The sequence below is a fragment of the Medicago sativa genome, chromosome 1 (genome assembly GCF_051527215.1).
Source record: "Medicago sativa cultivar Bolivia chromosome 1, Bolivia_mono, whole genome shotgun sequence".
In the NCBI taxonomy this organism is placed as follows: domain Eukaryota; kingdom Viridiplantae; phylum Streptophyta; class Magnoliopsida; order Fabales; family Fabaceae; genus Medicago; species Medicago sativa.
Window position 1 is genome coordinate 20,381,923 of NC_140749.1, and position 25,281 is coordinate 20,407,203.

The 25,281-nt window shown below is 32.9% G+C and overlaps 5 protein-coding genes across 5 annotated transcripts; 1 reads left to right on the plus strand and 4 right to left on the minus strand.

Moving 5' to 3' along the window:
- Positions 1-11: 11 nt before the first annotated feature.
- LOC146953486 (pyrophosphate--fructose 6-phosphate 1-phosphotransferase subunit alpha) lies at positions 12-5,385 on the minus strand. Its single transcript, XM_085710278.1, has 18 exons — positions 5,230-5,385; positions 4,687-4,859; positions 4,464-4,576; positions 3,950-4,024; positions 3,735-3,848; positions 3,582-3,649; positions 3,331-3,414; positions 3,127-3,180; positions 2,960-3,040; positions 2,773-2,866; positions 2,590-2,663; positions 2,307-2,417; positions 2,131-2,175; positions 1,876-2,037; positions 1,672-1,788; positions 1,429-1,532; positions 820-985; positions 12-382 (listed from the first exon to the last, which is right to left on the minus strand). The coding sequence occupies exons 1-18, from the start codon at positions 5,317-5,319 to the stop codon at positions 257-259; spliced, it is 1,851 nt and encodes a 616-aa protein (XP_085566404.1). The 5' UTR covers positions 5,320-5,385; the 3' UTR covers positions 12-256.
- Positions 5,386-7,253: 1,868 nt separating this feature from the next.
- LOC146953487 (uncharacterized) lies at positions 7,254-9,792 on the minus strand. Its single transcript, XM_085748076.1, has 3 exons — positions 8,938-9,792; positions 7,659-7,802; positions 7,254-7,484 (listed from the first exon to the last, which is right to left on the minus strand). Exons 1-3 carry the CDS (start codon positions 9,790-9,792, stop codon positions 7,254-7,256), a joined length of 1,230 nt encoding a protein of 409 aa, XP_085604202.1.
- Positions 9,793-14,553: 4,761 nt separating this feature from the next.
- On the plus strand, positions 14,554-17,629 carry LOC146953488 (uncharacterized). Its single transcript, XM_085748114.1, has 3 exons — positions 14,554-14,909; positions 15,568-15,681; positions 17,070-17,629. Exons 1-3 carry the CDS (start codon positions 14,646-14,648, stop codon positions 17,418-17,420), a joined length of 729 nt encoding a protein of 242 aa, XP_085604240.1. The 5' UTR covers positions 14,554-14,645; the 3' UTR covers positions 17,421-17,629.
- A 698-nt stretch (positions 17,630-18,327) lies between these two features.
- On the minus strand, positions 18,328-20,625 carry LOC146953489 (cytochrome P450 71D9-like). The gene is made up of 2 exons (XM_085710287.1): positions 19,287-20,625; positions 18,328-19,037 (listed from the first exon to the last, which is right to left on the minus strand). Exons 1-2 carry the CDS (start codon positions 20,190-20,192, stop codon positions 18,414-18,416), a joined length of 1,530 nt encoding a protein of 509 aa, XP_085566413.1. The 5' UTR covers positions 20,193-20,625; the 3' UTR covers positions 18,328-18,413.
- Positions 20,626-21,626: 1,001 nt separating this feature from the next.
- Positions 21,627-23,843, minus strand: LOC146953490 (cytochrome P450 71D11-like). Its single transcript, XM_085710296.1, has 2 exons — positions 22,901-23,843; positions 21,627-22,489 (listed from the first exon to the last, which is right to left on the minus strand). Exons 1-2 carry the CDS (start codon positions 23,804-23,806, stop codon positions 21,869-21,871), a joined length of 1,527 nt encoding a protein of 508 aa, XP_085566422.1. The 5' UTR covers positions 23,807-23,843; the 3' UTR covers positions 21,627-21,868.
- Positions 23,844-25,281: the final 1,438 nt, after the last annotated feature.

Here is a 25,281-nt window from a genome sequence, read left to right on the forward strand (position 1 = left end):
TAAGATTATGATAAAAGACAAACACAAATTGTCAATTGGCACTAAAAAATCACTCAGTTATTGTATATAGAAACAGATGGAATCAAAACTTTGAATAAAGTAATCTCACAAATTCCATGTGTCGACATGCAAGTGTCTCACCAACTACTTTATTTCTCAACCAATAACTACTTCCAAGACTATAAAATGATAAAAACTAAAAAACAAAAATGTTACGCCAGAAAATTTTGACAACACAACTTCCAAAATGTCACATTCAGAGGGATGAAGTGTTGCCGGAAGATGATGACATGGCGGTTAGAACTTCGGTAACGGACCCCATGACGCTCAAAGCTGCTTTCAGAACCTCTTGAGGACACCCTGGCTTTACAATGGTCCGTACCTAGCAACAACGAGAAAAATGATATTAATTTCAAATATTACAATAAATAGTAACTTGCACAACAAGAAATGTGGATCATGGGTTACTTTGATGTTCGAGTCATTGATGTTCGAGTTTATTTTAATGACGCACTGACAATTAAAATTTTGTTCAATTATATCTCACTACATAGATGTTTATTGAGATATTTTAGGAAGTGATAAACAAACTGGCATTGTAGTGAAATATGATTGAATCTCTATTAAAATAAAAAGTTTACACTGTCGATGTACAGTCATTAAAACTCTTACCATATCATTAAATGAGATTATATAGCCGATTCAGTATTTATGCTAAGAATATACCATAAGATTTGAATTTTTCGATGTGAAACACTAAATCACAATTGTTTGTAAAGGTTTTTGTGCTGTTAAAATATCACAGTTAATTGACAATACCTGTTCAAGGTACTCCTGAAGTCTCTTGATGCGACCCATGTAGTCTTGGTCTTCGACATTAAGAGTGATAGGCTTGGCATCTGCACCAGGACCATCAAACTGAAGCGGGCCTGGATTTCTATAAATATCGTCCATAAGAAAGCTTGTCGCATTTTGACGCAACAGCCTGCAATCAACAACATACATCGGTACCTTAACTACCAAGCAATATGACTGTAATTTAATAGAGAAAAAAAAAAACAAGTGTGCATGTTATCAGCGAGGAAAAACGCAAGTATGGATCAAGTATATAAACTATAAAATCAAGTAAATAAAGTCAAGAGTCTGTTTGGACTGTCTTAGCATATCTACAAACAATGGCATATGCACTGGTGAGACTGTTTGAGAGAACATAGGAAAACGGCATATAACATGTGCACAAGTTGTTTTCAGGTTTATTCCATAAGTGCTCCAAGATAGCTTATGAAAATAGCTTATTTGAAAGCAGTTTTATTTAATCTTTTGTTATAGAAATAATAAGGATTTATGTTATACCCACTTAACTAAGCTATTTATCCAAACAGGGCTCAAAGCATAAACACATAGGTAAAACATGACAAGAAGTCTTACTCATATGCTTTGCCTCTCAAATCCACAGTAGCTGGATGGATGGCAGGTTTTCCGATTGATGTGGCTCCAGGATTAGGAGACCAACGCTTCACCGTCATCATAGCCTAAAGTTCATTGCAAACACATAAAACTGTCAAAAAAACATTATCTAATATGGAGTCCATAGATATATTATATAAAACCATCATGAATGAATAACCACTGAGCACAAGAAATAAACAAAAATACGAAAAAGAAACGTACTGAAATTGGAGCAGCACCACATTTCCACTTGTTTACAGGATTCTTCAAGTTAGTTACAGTTGCCAGGTATCCATTCAAACCAGCAGCTAGTATATGGTAGCAGATGTATCCAAGAACCTGCAATAACATCAACAAATTATTATCATCGAACACATGCTGATTAACTAACCTAATACTTAATCAAAGGAAATTAAATCAACATACATATGCATAGTCACAGTCAAACTTTGATGGAAGGGATCCTCGAGCTTGATATCCAAAAAAGTGGCAAATCGCATTGAATTTCTTTCCCTTGTATGTTCCTTCTTTCTGGCGCTTGTTTATCTCTACTTCCACAAGGTAAGCTAGAAGTTTCTCAGTCTCAATCTACAAAGCATTGCATAGAAAGGAGAACAAAGACATGAAGGAACTGAAATTCTAGCAAATCATGTGAATAACAAATCATCTGGTGACTATTACCTGAGACAACTGTGCTGAGTCATCTGATTCAGGATAAAGTAGAAGCTGCAGCATTGAAGTTCAAGTCAAGTTAGATTTTTCGCTGCATTCATTAGAACTAGATTTTTCGCTGCATTCATCAGAACAAACTTGACTCGAGTCGAGGCCATATTTAAACAAAATATATACAAGTTTACCTGTCTCCTAATAAATGGTGGTAGAAATTCGAATAAAGCAGAAGCCCATGGTGAAAGCTGACTAGCTATCTTCTCACCATCAACACCTTGTCTGAGTAAAACGTGAATTTCCTGAGATGCAAAAGGTTTTTCCAAGAATGGATTAAGATTGCATTCTTTACCATATTCATAAGAAACAATCAACTAACATCAATGACAAAAGGCCCATTTGGATTGACTTATTTGAGATTAACTATTGACAATAAACACGGGTGGGGGCATACTATTGAGCAAGAAGGCTTACCTTCAAAAGCGCATACACTTCAGGAATGCTCTCAATCAGACCCTCTGGAATAAGGATTACTCCATGATATTTGTCTGAACAAAACATAATAATGTGATATCAGATCTCAAAAGACCGGGGAAAAAAAAAGAATAAATAAAGAAAATGTGAAAACTGGAGAGAGATAATTCAGATAATTCAAACCTTGTTCTGATCTAGCCTGAACTGCATCAGCAATCTTTCGTGAAATTTCAAAAAGGGTAAGCTTTGATTGAGCAACCTCCTCACCAAGAATTACCTGAACAGAGCATAGTAAATAATAGTTAGTCAGCATCAAACAATAGAACAAACAAACAATCGGAAATAAATGATGCAGGACATTAATTCATACCATGTTTGGATGGGACTGAAGAGTGCATTCCAATGCAACATGTGATGCCTTGCGTCCCATAAGACGAATGAAATAATAATACTAGAAAAGAAAATTCAGTCAGAAAGGTACTTCAAAAGGAAATGCGATCATTTCATATGTATTTACTAGGATGTTAGATTTCTTACCTTCTCTGCAGAGAGAGCATCAGTGCAGACATTGCTGATGAGCTGGGAATTCACCTGAGTAAACAAAAAAAAAAAAAAAAAAATCAAGATATCGTTTGTTCAATAACGTCTCATGTTCTATATGAAGCATAAAGTAGAGAAAATATATTGAGCTTAATTTTCAAAGTGTTTAAATAGGAGTTGTCACCCTGATAGGAAATATACCTTAGAAATTGTGTCAAAGCCAACATTTGTTTCCACAAACTGGTTTTTTAGATCTCCATTCAAAGTCACAGGAACACCAACCACCTGCATAATCACAATAACCATGATCAGTAAATTATTACTGAAATTGTACACTGAAACTAGAGTAATATAAAACATAAATTCATTGATCAAATAATAATTACGATAATAAGTCATTCCATTTCAGATCATTGGACAAATGACAAGTTCTAAAACAACAGATTATATACCTTTGTAGGGCATTTTGCAACAGCAAATGTTTCTGCAAGCTGCGCAGCATCTGTGTTTGATGTCACACCTGATAAAATACAAAATTCGGCAGTTAGAAACGCCTTTTAAAGATGTGACTGTTGCCATAGATGAAGATCCAGGAAGAATTATACCTCCAATGATGACAAGGCCATCAAGTTTCAAATTGTTGCATGTAGCAAGAGCAGCATTAACTTGTTCAGTGGTCCTAATTTGATCTTTCGTCCGCCCAAGCAAATCATAACCACCTAATAAAGAACATCCATCGTATGATAATAACAAGTTAAAAAATTTCCGAGAAATAATCGATTGACTAATAATAACAATGGCTTCTTTAGTCACAACCAACCTTGATTTTTGTATGTGGAGAGAATATCGTCAGTTATCTCCAAAGTTTTCTGAGAAAATAGACCTTCTGACCCACCTGAAGAAAGGAAAAGGAGCATGCAGACTTATTTACTCAGTTTTCTAACAAATATCTGCATTACATGGTCAATATAATTGCATGTGTTTGGCTAAAATTGAAAAACAGTGATGCCATGGGTTAGCAAAATTTTCCGGTTCGTGCATGTTAGGAATCATGGTGAGTTTCACTGTGAATTTTTATAAGCTCCAAAGTGTAGCTTTAACCAAAATCACAATGATTCACTGCTGTCAAAACCATAGTTTTTTAAAAAATGACGGTAATTTTAGTCTTGGAACGCGAGAAAATTGATTGGAACAAATCTAAACACTCATCGCCAATCCAAGCATACATAGTTTTTTAAAAATCTAAACTAAACACGCTAATATAATATATTGCATCAAAGAGATATCAATCAAAGCAATTAACAAACGAAGTTAAGATCAGTCATGCAAATTACCAAGAAATCCAAGCAAAACATTCTTAGGATTGTGAATCTTGAGAGCAGAGTGAAGACCCCAAATAACATTGTGTCCACCAGGAGATTGTCTTCCAGAAAAAACAATTCCAACCCTGCGACAACGAAACTTGTGAGATTCAAATCACACACAAACAAATCAAACAGATTCACAACAATGCCGACAAAAAACATCAACAAATCAAAACAAAATAGATAAACTAACCTAATAGGAGGGTGTTCGGTTATGATCTGAGCATCAGGAACTTTAGCAGTAGCCCTAAGAAAATGAGCCAAAGGTTGTCCATAGGTATTAGGGAAAGATCTACTTATAGTAGGCTCATCAGCTGGATCAGCACTTGTTGTTCCATCACCAAATTCAACCCTAACAGTTGTTCCCTGCACATCAAAACAGTAACAAATCAACCCCATTACATCCAAATTCATCACCACCAATCTCAAAATCAAAACTTCATAAATCCAAAAACCAAAAACAAGTCCACCCCATTTCATCAAAGTCAAAAACAAATAAAAAATCAACCCCATTAGTCCATTACATTCAAATTCATCACCACCCATCTCACAAAAAAACATAAAAATCAAAACTTTATAAACCTAAAAATCCAAAAACAAAAAAACAAGTCCACCCCATTTGATCAAATTCAAAACCCAAGTCAAAAACAAATCAAAAATCAAAACTTTAACAAATTAACAAAAACCCAAGATCTAAATCTCACAAAAATAAACAATTTTTTGAATGAAAACTCACTTGAAGACAAGGAGGGAGTTCAGGTTGGTATAAAGATCTAAGCTTTTGAAGATCTGAGAGTTCTCTGGGAATACCATAATCAGAATCCATGGTAGTTGTTGGCGAGAGATACTATGTTCTACTAGGAGAGTGAAGTGTGAATAACGTTTGTGTTATGTTTTTGAGTTTGTTGTGTTGGGTAACCCTTTTTATGTTGTACCTAAAACAACAACTACTTCAAAACACCCAAAACAAAACCTACCTAATTTTTTTTCTTTGGATTTTCAATTTCAAAATCAATGACCAAATTAATATATTTTTTTATTCTTGAAGAGAAAGTTACCAAGCCCATAGAATTTGTGGACTTTTAATCTTTTTATTCTTAGCATATTCTTTCTTTTGGAAAAAGATTTACCCTTTTCAAATCCTATTTTTATGCCTCCTTTGACGCCACTTTTTTCTTAATCTTTTTTTAATTTTTTCTATGGTTTGAGATTTTGTCAGTTTTAAAAGGAGAATAAAAAGTAGGACAAAAGAGTTCAAATTCAGTTTTTTTACTAAAGATAAAATGTGGTTTTGTTATAATAAAATATGAATGGGAATTTTGAATAGATTGGAATATTGGTCTTTTTAGACTTATGCTTGGATGCTTGGATTTGAGGTTCTTTGTTTTCAGAATAATGAGGGCTCACAATATTTGGTGTTGAATTAATATTTGAGTGGACCACAGTTATTGTCCTAGTGTATCACATGCAAGACAAGTGATTTTGATAGGTAATTTTATTTTAAAAATTGTGAATAAGTTGTTATTGGTATTCTATTACTAATGGTTAATATTATATTGCTATTAATTATTAAGTAATTAAATATTTATACATTGAGAGTGACTTTTTAGGTTTTATATCGACATACAAAATATTACATGATAACTTAATTAAAATATCAAGAATCATTCCATCTAAGTATGACTTAGTTGGTATGAATATTGCAATACGTATGAACTCATATTCCTCGTTTATTCACTTTAAGTGTGAATTTTTAGTTAATAGATTGCTTAAAAAAATATATCAAAAAACAATATGATAAGCCTCGAGTCAGTGCCATTGGAGGGGGAGCATCAGCTCTAATGTGCACCGGTCTGGGTAGTTATCAAGAACTTTGTAATGATAACGACAATGGTATTTTTTTTATTTGAATCACTAACGACAATGATATTAGAGAGTGTGATATTGACACAACAATATTGAAGTGGAATTAAAAGTTAAAATCAAAGGACAAGGCGGTCGATCCTTAAAAAAAAATGCAAGGCAGCCAAGGTGGTTCAACCTTAGAGACGTTCTCACATGCTTTTTACAAGGTTACTATGTTCTTAAGTGTTTCAGATTCTAGTCTAAGTGCCTCTATTTGTCAAAACATCCAAACATTTTATTTTAGGACTAGTAAGAACACAATATCATGGTTCAAAATTAATCTATATTATAAATTTATCACATTTTCATGCATGATATGATGCACATTCGTGATTATATGATATATATGCATACTCAATGTTCTTATTACTTATGTATTATCTTTCAATTTTTTTGACTACTCACCCCTTCATTATTTATGTGTGCATGTTTACGAAAGCACGACTCTTGTAGATTGTCGGTCGATGATTCAAATTGTGTAAGGAATGTGTCCGTGATATTTTATATAGTCTTGAACAATTTTATGGTAGGTAAAACTATTGGATCAATAGTATTATTTTGTAAATTATTTTATAGAGAAAGCCAATTGTCTCTTAGATCATAAATAGTTTGATAAACTTTGGTTCCTTTTGCTCCAAGATATTTTAATTTAGGACATCATATAAATGTTTTGTAACATCCTAAGCCTTTTATTTAAAATTAATTTTTTATACTTAATTTAAGTCTGCTGTCAAAATCATTCGTAAATAATTTATTTTATTAAGTATCTAAAATTTGGGTTTATGGTGTTACATTAATGGTATCAATGACAAGTATATCTAATAAAAAATTTATAAATTCATAGAAGTTTGATTTCTATGCTTCATACGGCAATTGATCAGCCAAATAGAAGTGCATATCTCCCATAACTGCAGGGAGAAATTCATTTTTATATATTGATTCTACGGTCACGGTTTCACCATCATCAATCTTCATTGAACCTGGTTTTGGATAACATACTGACATTCCAACAAGGTAACCTTTCTCATTTCCTGCTTCTTTTCCCGTTCCATATGTTGGTGTCGATGTACACAAAGTCCTTCCATCCTAATTAATTAATCCAAAATATAAAAAAAAAAATTAATAAAGCATTATCACAAGATTAATTTAACTATATATGGAATCAAGAAAACGTATTATCGTTTAAGAAATACATTGAGATAACACACCAATATTTAACAAAATTCAAAATTTATTCAAATGAATAATAGTAAACTTTACCTGTCCGTATAATGTTGCATTAACAACACCTGTATGTGCATGACCAGAGGCGTAGATAAGATAACCACCTTTCTCCATAGGTATGCTTGCTTTTTGAACGTGGAAAAGGTTTGTACTATTATTTTTTGGAATAGTAAACTCTGCCTGTAATAAATTTAGAAATCTTTTTGGATCACTCGTATCTTACGTGCAAAGTAATAAAAAAAATTATCATAAGGTTTAAGAAATTATCTTATTTTCTTTTTACATGCAAATGATAGTTTTTAGTATTCTATGATAGTAAATAGAGTTTCCCTGATATTGGTCATGACTAGAGCTGTCAAAACGGACTGGTCCGAATGGGCCGGCCCTAAAGCCCGAATAAAACGTAGGGCTTGGGCCAAAAAATTGCAGCCCGAATGAATTCTGGGCTTTTTAGCCCGGTCTGAAAAAGCCCGTTACTCGTTCGGGCTACGGGCAGCCCGGAAGCCCGGAAAAAAAAAAACTACAAGTTGGGTTCAGTTTGGTGTGGTGTGTGTGGACTGGCTCAATTGGCAAATCCTTATTACGGATTTCTTCCAATGTTATCTTCTTCTTCTTCTTTGTTTGAACTGTTCAAGGATTTATTCTAAGAACCTTTGATTAATTTGTTGTTTGCTTATTCATTTGAATTATTTGATATGGTGCTCTGTTGCTCATGCTTGAATGCGAAGAGCCAATGAGCTTTGAACGACACTAGAATATCAAGAATTGTTGAGTTGTATTGTATTTGTTGTTATGGACATGCTATAAACTGTGTGATTATAAATTATATAGCTATGTGAATATGCTACTGGAATATCAGATGTTAACTTTTTAAATGTTCTTCTTTCAAAAAAAAAATTGTTTTGATTAAGCTATAAACTCTGTGGTTGTAATTCTACAAGTAAAAGTTGCATAAATTATATAGCTATGTGAACATGCTATAAATTGTGTAATTATGTCCATATAGCTTTGTGATTTGTTTATGTTTTTTTAGCTTTTGCAAGTTGTTAAGAATTAGGATCATTAAAAGATTTTTTTTTAAGTGCATGCGGGCTGGCCCGTTAGCCCGTATAGGGCCGGGTTCGGGCTCTATTATTCCAGCCCGTATTTAAACCGGGCTTTTTAGCTCGGCCCAAAAAAGCCCGCAACCCGCTCGGGCCGGCCCGAAACGGGCCAGGTAGCCCGTTTTGACAGCTCTAGTCATGACATCATATTGGTCATGACATAATTTAATTAACCACAAAATAAAAAATAATAATTTAAATTACATGCTTACCTGACAATCGTGGATTATTTCAGAACCATTTGTTCTTACCCGATCAGTGACGTCAAGTAAATAAAATCTAACTGGAATTTGGTGTTGGTCCCAGTTAACCCAGGTTATGTTGTATCTTATGGCAAGATTTCTCCTTGGTGCTTGAAATCCCTTTCTCATTTTGCACTGAAACTTATCTTGGCAACAGAGGACTCCTGCTTTATATTCAGGAGTCACTTTTCCATGGAATCCAAATGTCACATCATAAAAATTTTTAGGCAGATTAAACTGGTCACACCTACATTGAATGCAAATTTTCTTATTTTTAGCGCCTCGTGTATCAATGACGAGCAGACCCAACAACCATTTCTCTTCCCACCCTTCTGTAATATTTGCAGGGTTACCTACTTCAACCGCAAATGGATATGGAAGTTTTGTAATTGTTCCTCGGGTTTCACTTCCAGAACCCCATTGATGTGGAAGAATACCATTGTTGCATGTTCCATCATTTCGTTTGAAAATGGGATCCCCAGAAGGTTTGGTATGATCATTTGGATCTTGTGACACTGACATATTCTTCTTTATAATATATTTTAAAATATACCAATGATGAATGTAAGTTTCATACAATGGTACAGAGTTTCTATGTTCATCAACTAGATCAACATCAAAGCTCTTGATTCCAACATGACCCTTTGGAAATTCAATATCAAACATTTGTTTTGCCGCGACTTCTCCAGGCCCTATTTCAAACTCTTTTGACAAATATGTTGTTGATTGAATAACTTTTGGAGACTGTGGTTGTGAATAAGTTGTGCTTGATAGCATCACAAGTATTGATAATGAGAAAATAAACGATTTAGAGATTAATCTCATGTTTACCTGCATGCAAATGATTATTGTTACATCATTGGTTATGGATAATGCATCTACTGTTATTATTTTGTGTAAATTAATAATGAAAATTAAAATAAGTGTTTCAAACGAAGTAGGAAAAATAATTGTGTAAATACCGTAGCGAAGATTATTTTTCCTTATTGAATTCTTTGGAATTGAAGTTAAAAATTTGTAGAATTCAATTTTGTGAGGATGTGGAAATCTTGCATGTTGCCTACTTTTATAGCTGAAATCTAAAAGATTGACATAACTTTGATGTGTAAATATTGCATGTTTTATACTTTTTTTAACAATCCCAACACATATGTTGACTCCTATTTTTAGCTGTCAGAGTTGTTTTTATATATTGTTAAGTAGTTTTAACAGCAAAAAAATCGTTAAGAATTTATCAGAAAATCTAAAAATCCAAGTCATTTAGAAAATTTCTTTAATCTAGCTATTTTTTGAAATAAAAAATTTGTTCAGAATACATCTCAACAAAATATTTTACATAACAATATTATTTAAAAATATTAATTAGTTAGAGATTTTGGTTGTTTTATTTTTCATTGGAAAAAAAAAATGAATCATACTTAGTAAAATAATTTTCTTTTTTACAAAAGTAAAATAATTGTTATTGTATATACTTGTTAACCGTTGGATCAATATAAAGTCATTTTTAATATACAAAGCAATCTATCTCGCAATATCTTGTGGTGTCACCCTTTATCAATTATCAATTATCATTACAAATAAAATTTAAGATAATTTTATATTATATTATTTTATTTTATATTTTACATATATGATATATTACTTTATATGAAATCATATATGTAAAATATAAAATAAAATAATATAAGTATAGATATTTTACTCACATGCTCGTCTTTCCGCTTTTTTTATTGCGCTAACGGTGTATATTATCTACGATATTTTATATAAATTTGCTTGTAAATTACAAACAATATTTTATATAATTTTTTTGATATAGATTAAAATTATAAGTATAGATACTTGTCAAAAAAAAAAGTATAGATATTTATGACTTTCAAATGTAACAAACTCAACAAACCATTTTTCTTAAAGAAAAAAATCATATTTATCTTTTCATATTGACAACAATAATAGAACAAATATAATAAAAATTCTTGTCTTTTTTAATACACCAACAATAGAACATTAGTATATGAAAATATGTTTATGTATATAATTGGAATAACAAAAAAGTCAATCCAAAAGAGCCAAAACATGCTATTTTCTATATATATAGCATAGAATAGATATAGATATACAATATAGATAATGAAGTCTCTTAAAAAAAATCTTCCTTAAAAAAAAGTCTTTAAATAATCTTTTATTATATCAATTCGTAGGTTGTGTATTTTTTTTAAAAATATTTTATATGAATATTTGACCATAGATTAGATACTATGAATGGTGCCAATTTGGTTGAGACATTTTATATTCTCTTGATGTTATTTTGCTTTTAATTTAACAAATACATCTTAATATATAATACGAAGGTTCACAATGCATGCCTAATATAAAACCCTAAACCTAATCTCATAATTACCTTTGTGTCCCCCACTTTATATATATAACATAGAATAGATATAGATATACAATATAGATAATGAAGTCTCTTAAAAAAAATCTTCCTTAAAAAAAGTCTTTAAATAATCTTTTATTATATCAATTCGTAGGTTGTGTATTTTTTTTTTAAATTCGTAGGTTGTGTATTTTTTTTAAAAATATTTTATATGAATATTTGACCATAGATTAGATACTATGAATGGTGCCAATTTGGTTGAGACATTTTATATTCTCTTGATGTTATTTTGCTTTTAATTTAACAAATACATCTTAATATATAATACGAAAGTTCACAATGCATGCCTAATATAATTTTGCTTTTAATTTAACATGCTTTTAATACGAAAGTTCACAATGTATGCCTAATATAATTTTGCTTTTAATTTAACATGCTTTTAATTTAACAAATACATCTTATCTTAATATATAATACGAAGGTTCACAATGCATGCCTAATATAAAACCCTAAACCTAATCTCACAATTACCTTTGTGTCCCCCACTTTAATTAACCCTAATCCTGCTTTTTTTGAGAGGTTTAAAAAATCTTTCTGAAATTCTGAAAAATAACATGCTTTTAATTTAACAAATAACATGCTTTTAATTTAACAAATACATCTTATCTTAATATATAATACGAAGGTTCACAATGCATGCCTAATATAAAAACCCTAAACCTAATCTCACAATTACCTTTGTGTCCCCCACTTTAATTAACCCTAATCCTGCCTTTTTTGAGAGGTTTAAAAAATCTTTATGAAATGTCTCTACAGAGAGTTGAACTCGCAACCCATTGCCTCCATCCAAGCATTTTGACCACTTGACCAATAGCTGTTTTAGTGTTATAATATCACTTCCACTAATGCATATCCTATACCAAACAGACATTTTAAAAGGCAATTAATCTCTTTTCCCTTCCTTCCCGACTTTAACGTTATACGGTTATGAAGTTATGTTCTCCCCTTATTCATGCGATCTCAACCCAGAAATCAACCATTTCCAACCCTTTCTTCCCCCTTTTCCTTCGATTTCTCCGCAAAAATATGATTCTGATGCATATTTCGTCCATGATAACTTATTAATGGCACTAAACTAATTTTGATATCAATGCTATTTTATTATTTTATTCATTTTGATTTTCTGGATAGTGATTAGGGTTTCAAAATTTGGGGATTTTATGATTTTTCAATTCAATTAAGATTGTTTCTCAATCCTTGAATTTTCAAATATACAGTCTTCACATTTTCTGATATAGGTTAGGATTGGCAATGGTTATAATTTCTAATAGTGATTTAGTCCTAAAAAATAGGGAAAATTGCCACCTCAACGTATTTTTGTTATTGTATCCTTAAACACTGCTTAGGTAGTTTTTTTTTCAGCCTGAACACACGTGCAAATGTTGTTCCTAGAAAATAGCCACGCTAAGCATGACTGATGTGTAGTGGCCTTTCATAAATCCTTGAAAATATAGTCTTGACCCTGAACACGTACAATGTTGTTGCTTGAAAACCCTTGAAAATAGCCACTCCAACCATGACTGATGTGTAGTGGGTTTAGATAAATCCTTGAAAATAGCCATGACTCCAAGCATCGTGGGTGGTTTTTCATGATAACTTTCAAATTCTCAATCTCTTCTTATAAATAGGTGTCTTTGTTGTTGCCCTTTATGTTCTGTTTTCCATAATCTCATAAATCATTGAAAATAGGTAACGCTCCAAGCATAACTAATGTGTAGTGGGTGGTTTTACATAACTGACTCCCCCTTTATAATTCACTCATCTGATGAATCCTTGAAAATTGTCACCACTCCAAGCATATGAATCACAATTTATTTATTTGTACTCGCTAATATGAAAACCCTAAACCTAATTCAAATCTCACAATTAATTTTGTGTCCCCCACTTTAATTTCTTTTTCATTTTCCAAAAACGTTACTTTATCTATGTCATCTTTTTTTTTTCAACTTCAATACACCATTTTTTTTCCATTGTTCCATTTCCCTCTCTCTCACTTCTCTGTTCACTATCACCATTCATTATCCACACCATCAGTGCAGTAACCGAACAATAAGTTATCACGCCGTATCCATCTGTCATCACTAACCAACCGACAATATATTTAATGTCAGTTTCAACAAATGAAACACCTGTATCTGTTAGTATATGGTGAATTTTTGAATCATTCAAATCATCCTAAATACAATGTTGTTTACAAGGAAATTTTTCGTAATGTACCAGCATGATTTGTTCCCTTTTTTTAAGTTGTATTATTATTTTTAACATCATATTTGCACAACACGACTTTTTTTTGGTTAAGTAACTTAATAGTTAGAATTCACCATTTTCAAGGTGAATAAGTGAGATATCCGGGGTTCGAACCCCGGAACTATGCTCACGTGGACCAACATGACTTTACTCAGATCAACATATTACAACTTAGTTATAATTTGTATATGGGTCAGTCCAATCCATATAACATGTGAATTTATTCGGGCAGGTAAGCCGACCGCCCTACACAATACCCACATACCCAGCTCTATACATGCTCATAACTGATCCATTCCCATTATACCCTTCATGTCCTCATAATTTCACGTACCCGTTCCACGTAACACCATCTTCATTCTCCACCAACATACATAAACCCTAATTCTCAACTAGTTTAGCTTGCACCACTAGTTTACCTTTACTTTACCCCATCACCTCCATCTTCTTGTGAAACATATTTAAATTTATCCCAATCTCCCTTCCCTAGACAAAAAAACATACCTTATTGCAAATATATCAATATAATAATAAAATAAATTTATCCCAATCTCCCTTCCCTAAACAAAAAACATACCTTATTGTAAATATATCGATATAATAATAAAATAAGATTTTATGTGTATAAATTTTGTTCTTGTATTTTTGTTTATTTTGCATTTATTTTATGATTTTGACATCTTTTTTTTTTGGTAGTGTTAAATAATATAAAATAAAATAAAATGTAACTAAAATGTATTTAAATTCTGGTAAAAAGTATTTTCGGATTATAAAATCCGAAAATTTCTGGGAATTAAATTCGGATTATAAAATTCAAAAGACATTTTGGGAATAAAATAGGGCGACGAGTAACAAATAAGGTGGGAAAAGTAATAATCTTCCCATTATAACCTTGACGGCCTCATAATTTCACGTACCCATTCCAGGTAACACCATCTTCATTCTCCACCAGCATACATAAACCCTAATTCTCAACCTCACATTCGTTGCGGAAATGGCATGTCCTAACGGAGGAGAATGGATACAAGTATTCAAAGAAGGAATTAGTTTGGTTTTGGGACGTTGGTCTGCACTCCAATACGCCATTGAAGAAGGATGGTGCGACGGTAACTCTCACCTAGAAGCTCAAAAACTCGCTTCCAACATTCTTTCTTGGTTCACTCATTCCAAAAACCTTGATGTTTATGACCTTGAAACTTTACTTCATCAAGCCATGGATTCTTTCAAACTTGTGCATCAAGAGGGTAGCGTTGAAGAGGTCTCTATTTACTTCATTACCTTTTTAAGATATATAGTTTTGTTATGACAAATACGGGATCATATTTTCGTGTGTATAGAAGATGAAAAATAAGACAGATAAACTCATATGGTGTATGTATTTTAATGTTCAAATACAGTAATTTTTCAATAAGATGAAGATAAATATGTACTGTGTTTGTCTGTCTTTTAATTGTCAAATAACACAACTGTTTAGCAATTATGTTTTCATCAAGAATTTAAAATGTGGTTTGTAGTTTAGGTTTCAATTCAGTGGTAAAAACATTGTTGATAACCTCAAGGGAGTTCAAATCTCTTAGAAAAGTTTCAAATGACTATTAGTGTTAGTGTTATTACAATTAATAATGATAATTCACTCTTCCCCAGTTTTGTCAAATAGGTTTGAGCCTTGGTGTAACCACAAATGCGACCTCAATTGCAGTCACATTGATATTGTGGCCTAGATGGAGGTTGTTGACCTTTGGTTACACTTACACCTATTTGCCGACGAGTATTGTGATATGCTTTTGGGAATTAGTCATATAGAATTTGAGTATTGCATATTATGTGACTTGTTACTTGGTGAAAAACATGTATGTATGTGTTTGCATATAGTTTAATTGCTTTTAATTTTTATGTACATGTTTGTGATTATGTAGGTAGCTAAAGTACTAATGAAAATGCACGAAGAATGCTTAGTTGGTAATTTTAAGTCTGTCGAGCGTCTCAGGGAAGCTAGTCGTAATCAAGTTGCTCATCCTCCCGTGGGAAAGGTAAATTAAGGCACAATGCATTTGGAATGGAACTTAACTGTTCTATAAATTTCTAACTTATAAGTATGATTGATTTAGATTTTTTAAATGTCTACACTCTATGGTGTTTTTTTTTTTTTGTTGGTCTAGTAGCCTAGTGGCTAGAAATTCACCTCATAAAGGTGAATAAGTGGGGTGTCCGGGGTTCGAACCCCGGCCCCTGCATATAATATGCAACGTCCCTGCCAACTGAGCTAAACTCACGAGGACCTTGCTATGGTGTTTTAAGCGAGAAGAATATTGAATTATTAATTGATGTGATTAATGATTTGGTTGTCCTATTCTATAACCTCATGCATCACAGAAACAGTGAAGAGATGCAAATGTGTGTAGTAGTATTCAAGTTACAGAAAATCCTCTAAACCAAGCTTAACCTTCAGAGAGACACTCTTCTGTCAACATAATTCTAAACAAATTTATTTGTACCATTTCCTATCAGATTTCCCTTCAATATTCCTCCACAGTCCACACCTCAATTCTCTCCCCTTTGGCCAAAACCTCTAGCCTCTCTGACGTATTTGGCCAAATACCTACTTGAGTTGTCTACGTTCGGCTTGATCAATTGCGGTTGTTGCCACTTGACAGTGGTATTGAAGAATCTGATGAAAGTTATAATCTTTTTTTACATGGTATTTATGAAAATTGAAATGATGTAAACTGCTCTTGTACCATGTTAAAAAGAAGTGATCAAATTTAGGGACTGCTTGATCCCGCAGCTGAAGGTTGTTGATTGCATTATTTACTTATAGTATGATTTTATAATTTTACGGATCATATTCTAATTTGGGCTCTTCTTATCTTATTCCATATTATAGTATGGTTTCATTAGGTGGTTTGGCTTTATTGGGTATTTTAGTCTACGGAGAAGTTTTCACTGCAAAAATTTAGAGGCTTTTGAGTTCTGATGATTCATTGATATAAAATTCGAGCATCTGAGTTTGAATTGTTGGTGCACCCTTCCTTGCTTGCATTCTAGCTTACCTTCCTTCATTCACCCCAATTCTTAGGCCTTTATTTCTTTTAAATTCTTGGCCATCAGCCCCCCTCCATAAACAAATTTAGATCAAACCTTTAATTTAGATGGAAATTATCTATTTGCGAACTTAATATACATTCTGTAACTGTAACTTCGATTGCTCTATGTAGCCAAGAAAAACAAGTAGGAACAGACTTGATTGTTGATCATGTGAACAACTTTTATGTTGTTAATTTCTTAACATAGGGCTAAATGATGGTAATTGTCAGTTTGCTATATATGTTACTTAAGCATGTTTGGTTGATGGATACACATTTCTTAGATGGTCCTTCTATTTACTTGAATTGATGTCCAACATTTTATGTTATGCTAGGTTGTGAATGCTGATGGAGACGATGAAGATAGTGATTCTGATGATGAGGATAGTGGTTCTGGCGACGAAGATAATAATTCTGCAAACATGGATGTGGACAATTCAAAATCCGAATCTAACACAAATTCCGTGAACAGGCCGGTTAATGGGTCTCAGCCGAAGCACAATTCTGATGAAAACATTATTGAGGATGATAATGCTGCAAACATGGATGTGGACAATTCAAAATCCGAATCCAACATGAATTCTGCGAACAAGCCGGTTAACGGATCTCAGCCAGAGGTTGCTGGTAAAGCAGATGATGGATGGTTTGTGGTTTCACACAAAAAAAATAAGGGTAGAAAGAAGTAGATGAAAATTATTATTTTTAAGGATATGTAGTCTTCTGCAGTTTTTTTGTGCTTTTTAAGCAATTTCAAACCTTATTGAGGTGTGTAACTAAGTTATATGCAGACTTTTTGTTTACTTATTTAGAGGAAACCTTCCCTCCTCCAAGGTCTATTCCAATGAAGAAAAAAATAGTCAAATGATTTATTGAAATACTACATCACTTTTCCCCCCTATACTTTACATAGTATGTTTGTAGTTTGTACTTTTTGTACCATGGAAGGTTGTGTGAGATTTTCCAGCTGAACGAACCGATAAGTTAAGTCGGTCACCGTCGCTCTTCACCTGCAAACACCATTCTAAATGTCTTTCTTTCAGACTTAATGCACACTTTTTAATTCTCAACTTATTGGTTCACTATCATAAAAAACGATTTCCACTCATTTTGGCTAGTACACAGTTTTTCACCTTGGAACATCCATCCACATTTTGATTTTACTCAAACTGCAAATTCTAAACTATGCTTACATTTTCTTTACACTAGCTATATAAACTGAGACATGTTCAATAATACTAATATTTTTCATCGTTCACATGCGAACCATTTACACGGATAAGTTTTGAGTTTATTGAGGGATTTGCATTGTATATCCTGATTTCATGGTTGATGCTACTTTCAAATTTTAAATTTGTGATTAGTATAGGGCTTGTAAGAATTTGTAACAGAGCCACATTATGGTACACCTTCTGTAGGGGATGCTCAAGGACCATATTAATTCAGGAGAAAGAATAGTCATTTAAACTAAATTCATAAATGCTTCATGCAGTTTATCGAAAACTAAATTTACTTTGTCAGCATTTTGGCTCCTAATACAGTTTCTGCCGAGACTGGACACACTGAAATTTAGAAAGTCCTAAGCCTATACCAACAAAGATGAACAGAGCTTTATTTCAAAAGTAAATATGGAACAACAGATTCAAGGTTATACTTATAAGCCTTTGCTTGTATGTATGGTTTTATCTTGCCACAGAACGAAGAGGAGCTGTAGGTATCAAATACAAGTCATCTTTTCTTTTGACGGTCGCTCCAAATTGCTCAGTCATGTCTAAGTCCTCACCTTTCCTTCCATTGGGAAGCTTCCAATCAAAGTGATACAACATCAATGCAAGTGCAAACTCAACATATATCAAACCAAATGTGCTACCTGGACATATTCTTCTTCCAGCACCAAAAGGAATGTACTCAAAATTATTCCCTCTGTAGTCAATAGAGTTACCGATGAATCTCTCTGGATAAAACCTCTCTGGTTCAGTCCAGTACTTTGGATCTCTTCCAATCGCCCATGCATTGACTATCACCTTGCTTTTGATCGGTATATGATACCCATCAATCTCACATGCTTGTCCACATTCTCTTGGAAGTAAAAGAGGACCTGGAGGGTGTAACCTTAAGGTCTCTTTCACAACTGACTTCAAATAAGTGAGTTCATTTATACAATTTTCTTCAACGTTTCCTTTCACGTTGAATATTTCTCTTACCTCATCTTGTGCTTTCTTCATCACTCTTTGATCCCTTACCAACTCTGACATTGCCCAAATTATAGTAGAAGCTGATGTATCACCTCCAGCACCAACGATATTCTGCAAAGAAAAATGCAAGGATATCAACAGAGAGAGCTAAAAGAGATATTTTGATGGCATCCAATTGGTCATCACAAGGTATTGTGATTCTATCGCTGCATCAAGACCTCAAAAACGTAGCGACACATTGCTAACTTTTTTTTAAAAAAGAAATATCTTGTTTTAACTATTAACATGGCAAATAGTAGTATTGCTCTAAAGTATCAAACATTCATCTAAGCTCTACATCAAGGGGTTTATTATCCTTACCAGGATTATAGACTTGATATTGTTATCTGTTAAACATATATCTTGGTCACCATCATTACCACCTTGGAATTTTAGAAGAACGTCTACCAGATCTTCTTCTCCACCTTGACTTTCATTTGCTTTTGACTTTGATTCTTTATGTTCAATGACAATGTTTTCCAGTATTTGATCAATTTGTCTATGCAACCTCTCAAGTTTAGGCCTCAAACCGGAAACACGTTGAAGCCATTTCGCTGAAGGAAATAATTCAGCTATGTCAAAACCTCCTGCAATTGATTCTCCATTTCCAATAGATCCGAACTCTTCTCTGCCTTTGCCTTTGCTGCCAAACGCGGCCTTTGTAATGATAGCAAATGTTGATGAAACTACAAGCTGAGTTATATTGACCGGCGACACTTGTTGCGAATCAATCTTTTTTATGAGATTGGTGAGCTCTTCTTCTCTTATTGGTTGAAACGAACTAACACGCTTTTGCGTGAAAAGCTCCATTGTGCATATTTTTCGTAATTGTCTCCAATAATTTCCATAAGGCGAAAAAGCAATATCTGTGTAATCATATGACAATATTTCTATAGTTAGAAGTTTAGGCCTAGATGCAAATATGACATCATGGGTTTTAAGTATCTCCTTAGCATATTCTGGTGAGGAAACAACAATTGCAGTGATCTCTCCAAGTTGTAGGTGCATCAAAGGTCCATAAATTTTGGCTAAGTCTCTTAATTTTCGATGCGGTGTAGAAGTAACTAGATGATGTATGTTTCCTATAATAGGTAGCTTCCATGGTCCTGGTGGTAGCTTTGGAGCTGATCTTTTTTCCTTGAGATTCTTCCCTATTTTCAGTGCAACAAGTATGAAGAGGAAAAAGGAGGCAAGGACTATTAGTAAGTCAAAAAAATTGAAATCCATGGAGTTAACCAACTAGAAAGGAGTAGTATAGTGCTAGCTATCAACAAAGGTTTTGAATTTGTCCAACAAAAAAAAAAATCAAGGTTTTAAATATATGTGAAGGTGATGATGAGATTGAGATAAAACCAACTAGTAATGTGTATTACAGCACTGCACTGCTATATGATTATTTTAAATAATCGTTAAGTTGCGAGGACATTTTATGTGGTATTTCAGATGTTGGTTCCGGTTATTACGGTCTAGTGGTTTGGTTGTGAAGTTACGTGGTGTTCTAGGTTTGATCTCGGGTCTCTGCATTCCACACTTATTTCATTGTGTTTTTATTTGAGTATGTGTTGGTTATTAGACCAATAGCAAAATAAAAAGAAAATAGTTGTCAACTATCATAAAAAAATTGGTTGGCAACAAGGGCTGACATAGATGTCAAGATTTTTGGGATCTCTATAGTTTTGTTTTTTACATTATTAAGAATCTCGATGCAACTACACACCTGCTACAACAATTTAAAATCTTGATCTTTGGCATCTAAATCTTAATCAACGATTTATTTATTTGCTTCACGCTTTCAACGACTTTCTTTATAATTTTTTTGTCTTTATACCAGGGAATGCACTCTTAGAGTATTTCAAATTGCCAATAGGTCTATGTTTGGGGCATTTAGGGTGGAAAAACTATGAAACACGGATACAGGCACCCGACACGATACAGACACTGACATGCCGATATCGTTAATAATTTGTAAAAATTACATAATTCAGTGTAATCATATGTGTCGGTGTTGTGTCGGTGTCAGACACCGACGTGTGTTCGACACCGAGACACGTCTAATCTGAGGAGTTTCCGTGCTTCATAATGCAAAAGTATGGGTAAGTTCATTATTTGTCATTAGATTAAAGAAGCATAATTTTACTATGGTCTTTCCACACTGTATTATTTTTTTTTTTATAACATTGTCTTCAACCTCCGTAAGAGAGAGTATGAGAGCACAAGATAGTCCAAATCTAGATTTTATGCATGATCAGGACCACATGTTTCTATAGTGACACCTCTGCCCTTCCCATTGCTTTTATAAAAAGAACTTTTTTCACCATCATCAAAAATAGATTTCCACTCATTTTGGCTGCTACATAGATTTTTACATGGGATCATCCACATTTTAATTTTCACTCAAACCACCAAAACTTAGACCACAAATTCTAAACTACGTACGTTCACATTTTCTTTGCACTGGCTATAAAGTGAGTCATTTTGACATTGCACCAATTTTTTCATTGTTGAGTTCACACATGAGCAACATACATGAAAAAGGTAAATGTTTACCCATTGATTTACTTACCATTGTGGATACTTTAAGACCAACATATTAGTCCCAACGAGTATGAATCACCTTATATAAGATTTTAAGGGGGGGAAAAGAAAGGGGGTATAGGCGAAAGAACAATCATTTATTCATTTTCAATTTTTCTCAATTCTATTATTACAAAAGTATATATATTCATATACCGTTTATTCCAAACATCATAATTCACTTTAAAATATGTCAACAATAATAATTCAGAAAGTCCCCAACCCTAATAAACCCAAACATAGAGAAGTTTTATTTGAAAACTAAATGCGGAACAACAAATTTAGAAAGTCCTTAGCTCAACTACGATGTTTTCTTTTGCTTGCATGGTTTATACCATAGAAGGAAGAGGAGCAGTAGGTATCAAGTATAAGTCATCTTTTCTTTTGATGGTAACTCCAAATTGCTCAGTCATGTCCAAATCCTCACCTTTCATTCCATTGGGAAGCCTCCAATCAAAGTTATACAACAATAATGCAAGTGCCAACTCAACATTTATCAAACCAAACGTGATGCCTGGACATATTCTTCTTCCAGCGCCGAAAGGAATGTACTCAAAATTAGTCCCTTTGTAGTCGACGGAGCTACCAATGAATCTCTCCGGATAAAACCTCTCTGGTTCAGTCCAGTACTTTGGATCTCTTCCAATTGCCCATACATTCACTATCACCTTGCTTTTGATTGGTATATGATACCCATCAATCTCACATGCTTGTGCACATTCTCTTGGAACTAAAAGTGGGGTTGGAGGGTGTAACCTTAAGGTCTCTTTCACAATTGACTTCAAATATTTGAGTTCATTAATATAGTTCTCATCAACAATTCCTTTTGTGTTGAACATTTCCCTAACTTCATTTTGTGCTTTCTTCATCACTCTTGGATCCTTGACCAACTCTGCCATTGCCCAAACTATGGTAGAACCCGATGTATCACCTCCTCCACCAAACATGTCCTGAAAATTAAAATGCAAATCTTAATTGTGATTCTATTATGGTAACCTAGACATCAAAAACCTAGCTAGGACTGCACTTATGTGACATAACTTCACATTGTTCAATTCAAATGTGATACTTTTTTTCTTCTTACAATTTCAATTCAAATGTGATACGTGACGTGACAATACAATGTTTTTAAACGTAAAAATATGTGAAGGAAAGAAAGAGAGAAAAATAATTGAATTGTCTTGTGTGTCGCAATTGAATTGGTTAATGTCAATGACATTTCCGCCTGAATGGTATACAAGTGAAGTCCAAAACCTGCTTCAACGTGGATGATGATGATGATGATGATAGTAATAATCATAATAATAATAATAAGTATCTAACATTCATCTAAATTATACTTAAAGGGTTATTGTATTTACCAGGATTACAGCCTTGATGTTGTTGTCAGTTAAGCATATATCTTTGTCATTATCATTGCCACCTTGGAATTTTAGAAGAACGTCAACCAAATCTTCTTCTGCTTCTTCTTGTCCATCTTTTACTTTTGACTTTGCTTCTTTATGTTCAATGATGATGTTTTCAAGTATACGATCAATTCGTCTATGCAACCTCTCAAGTTTAGGCCTCAAACCAGAAACAAGTTGAAGCCATTTAGCTGAAGGAAACAGTTCACCAATCTCAAAACCTCCTGCAATTGATTCTCCCTTCCCCAACCACGCAAACTCTTCTTGGTCTTTGCATTTGTTTCCAAACGCAGCCTTTGAAATGATAGCAAATGTTGACGAAACTACAAGTTCAGTGAGGTTGATGGATGACCCTTGCTTGGAACCAATCCTTTTGATGAGATTGGTAAGCACTTCTTCTCTTATTGGCTTGAATGAACTCACACGTTTTTGTGATAAAAGCTCCATTGTGCATATTTTACGTAAATGTCTCCAATAATTTCCATAAGGTGAAAAACCAATATCTGTGAATCCATATGATAGTATTTCCATGGCCAAAATTTTAGGCCTAGATGCAAATATTACATCATGGGTTTTAAGTACTTCCTTAGCATAGTCTGGTGAGGAAACAACAATGGCAAAGATTTCTCCTAGTTGTAGTTGCATCAAGGGTCCATGTATTTTGGCCAAGTCTCTTAATTTTCGATGTGGTGTAGAGGAAACAAGATGGTGTATATGTCCTATAATAGGTAGCCTCCATGGTCCTGGAGGTAGGTTTGGAGCTGAGCCTTTTTTCTTGAGATTCTTCCCTATTTTTAGTGCCACAAGCATGACAAGGAAAAAGGTGGCAAAGGATAGTAGGGCAAATACTTGGGAATCCATGGAGAAAGGTGTAGTGTAGTGCTGACTACTAGGTTGGTTCATTATAAATAGAAGGCGAAGGATTTGAGATTACATCACATAGGGATAAAACTAACTAGTACTCCTTCCGTTCCTTTTTAATTGTCTTTTTTAGGGTGAATTTTTCGTTCCTGTTTAAACGTGGTTTTGGTATTTTAAGGGTATGATTTGTCAATTATATCCTTTTTCAATCAATCTTATATTTTTCAATCAAACTAATTAATGTTATATATTTGGAAAATTAAAGTTTGTTTTTTTAAACAAAGTGCGTTTGTTTTGTTTTAAAACAAAATTTGTTTCTTGTTATCTTCAAATTTAAACAAAATTTTGCAACCTATGATAATGGTTCCATGAAGAGTTAAAATTACAAATAAGATGAGTAGCACTTGTTAAAAATTTCAAGTGCAAAGTAAAAGAACATATATGAGAAAAAAAATAAAAGACTCCATGAATGTTCAAAAGGAAGAAAGAGTGGAAGACTCATTGGAACTGTTGATGGGAGGTGAAGAGGGAGAAATGGTTGAAGCCTTAATTTTGATTAAAGGAGTTGGAGGAAAGTTAATTTTTTCTTAGATTTCGATTAATGTGAAGTTGAAATAATTTTGATATAGACTTAAAATAATTAAAATAATTAAAGAGATATGCACAATATTTAGAAAATTGAAAATTGTTTCTTATGAGAGAAAGATAAAGCGCACAAAAAAATAGGAGTTTGTTATAGAAAGAGAGTAGTAACTAACAATTCTTTGTTACATATTAAATTTATTGGAAACATAAAGTGTGTGCAAAAAAATAGGAGTTATTAGTGGATTAAAATGAGGGTATAATAGGAAAATAATGTGCAAAAATACACTTCGCTATTTTTGTGTTAAAATTCTAAAACGACACTTAAAAAGAAACGAGGGGAGTAATATGTATTATAATTTACTTCCTTCAAAAGAAAAATGTATTATAACTAGCAAAAAGACAGACACTCACGTGTCCGTCTTTCCGCTAATTTTATTTCGCTAACGTTTGAAAAATATAAACGGTGCTTTTTTATGAATTTTTAATTTTGATTAAGGGTCCGTTTGAATTAGTTTATTTTAGCTTATATAAAACAACTTATGCAAATAAATAAGTTTTTATGTATTATTTATAAGTTTTTAAGGTAGTCTATGAAAAAACAGTTTATAAAGATACAATTTTCGCTTGTGAGAGCTTATAAATTAAAATAAAAGCTTATTTATTTACATAAGCTATTTTTCATAAACTCAAATCAAACGGGGCCTAAAAGTAAAAATATAAATATTTTTTGCTTTCAAAATATAACAAACTACCGTTTGGATTAGCTTATTTTAAGCTTATGTGAGCTTATCTACTAACATAAGCATTTATAAAAGTGTTTGGATAAATCAATGGAAAGTGCTTATCCCAATTTGTGCTATATTTTTAATAAGCTCATATTTTAGGCTTAA

Coding starts and splice junctions, on each gene's coding strand:
- LOC146953486 (XM_085710278.1), bottom strand. CDS start 5,319: ATGGATTCTGATTATGGTATTCCCAGAGAACTCTCAGATCTTCAAAAG. Junction 2,664..2,772: donor TCAGGCTAGATCAGAACAAG/GTTTGAATTATC, acceptor TGTTTTGTTCAG/ACAAATATCATGGAGTAATC. Junction 1,789..1,875: donor TTGACTGTGACTATGCATAT/GTATGTTGATTT, acceptor ATGTTATTGCAG/GTTCTTGGATACATCTGCTA.
- LOC146953487 (XM_085748076.1), bottom strand. CDS start 9,792: ATGAGATTAATCTCTAAATCGTTTATTTTCTCATTATCAATACTTGTG. Junction 7,803..8,937: donor AAATAATCCACGATTGTCAG/GTAAGCATGTAA, acceptor AATTTATTACAG/GCAGAGTTTACTATTCCAAA. Junction 7,485..7,658: donor ATGCAACATTATACGGACAG/GTAAAGTTTACT, acceptor TTAATTAATTAG/GATGGAAGGACTTTGTGTAC.
- LOC146953488 (XM_085748114.1), top strand. CDS start 14,646: ATGGCATGTCCTAACGGAGGAGAATGGATACAAGTATTCAAAGAAGGA. Junction 14,910..15,567: donor AAGAGGGTAGCGTTGAAGAG/GTCTCTATTTAC, acceptor GTGATTATGTAG/GTAGCTAAAGTACTAATGAA. Junction 15,682..17,069: donor CTCATCCTCCCGTGGGAAAG/GTAAATTAAGGC, acceptor ATGTTATGCTAG/GTTGTGAATGCTGATGGAGA.
- LOC146953489 (XM_085710287.1), bottom strand. CDS start 20,192: ATGGATTTCAATTTTTTTGACTTACTAATAGTCCTTGCCTCCTTTTTC. Junction 19,038..19,286: donor ATATCAAGTCTATAATCCTG/GTAAGGATAATA, acceptor TTTTCTTTGCAG/AATATCGTTGGTGCTGGAGG.
- LOC146953490 (XM_085710296.1), bottom strand. CDS start 23,806: ATGGATTCCCAAGTATTTGCCCTACTATCCTTTGCCACCTTTTTCCTT. Junction 22,490..22,900: donor ACATCAAGGCTGTAATCCTG/GTAAATACAATA, acceptor TTTAATTTTCAG/GACATGTTTGGTGGAGGAGG.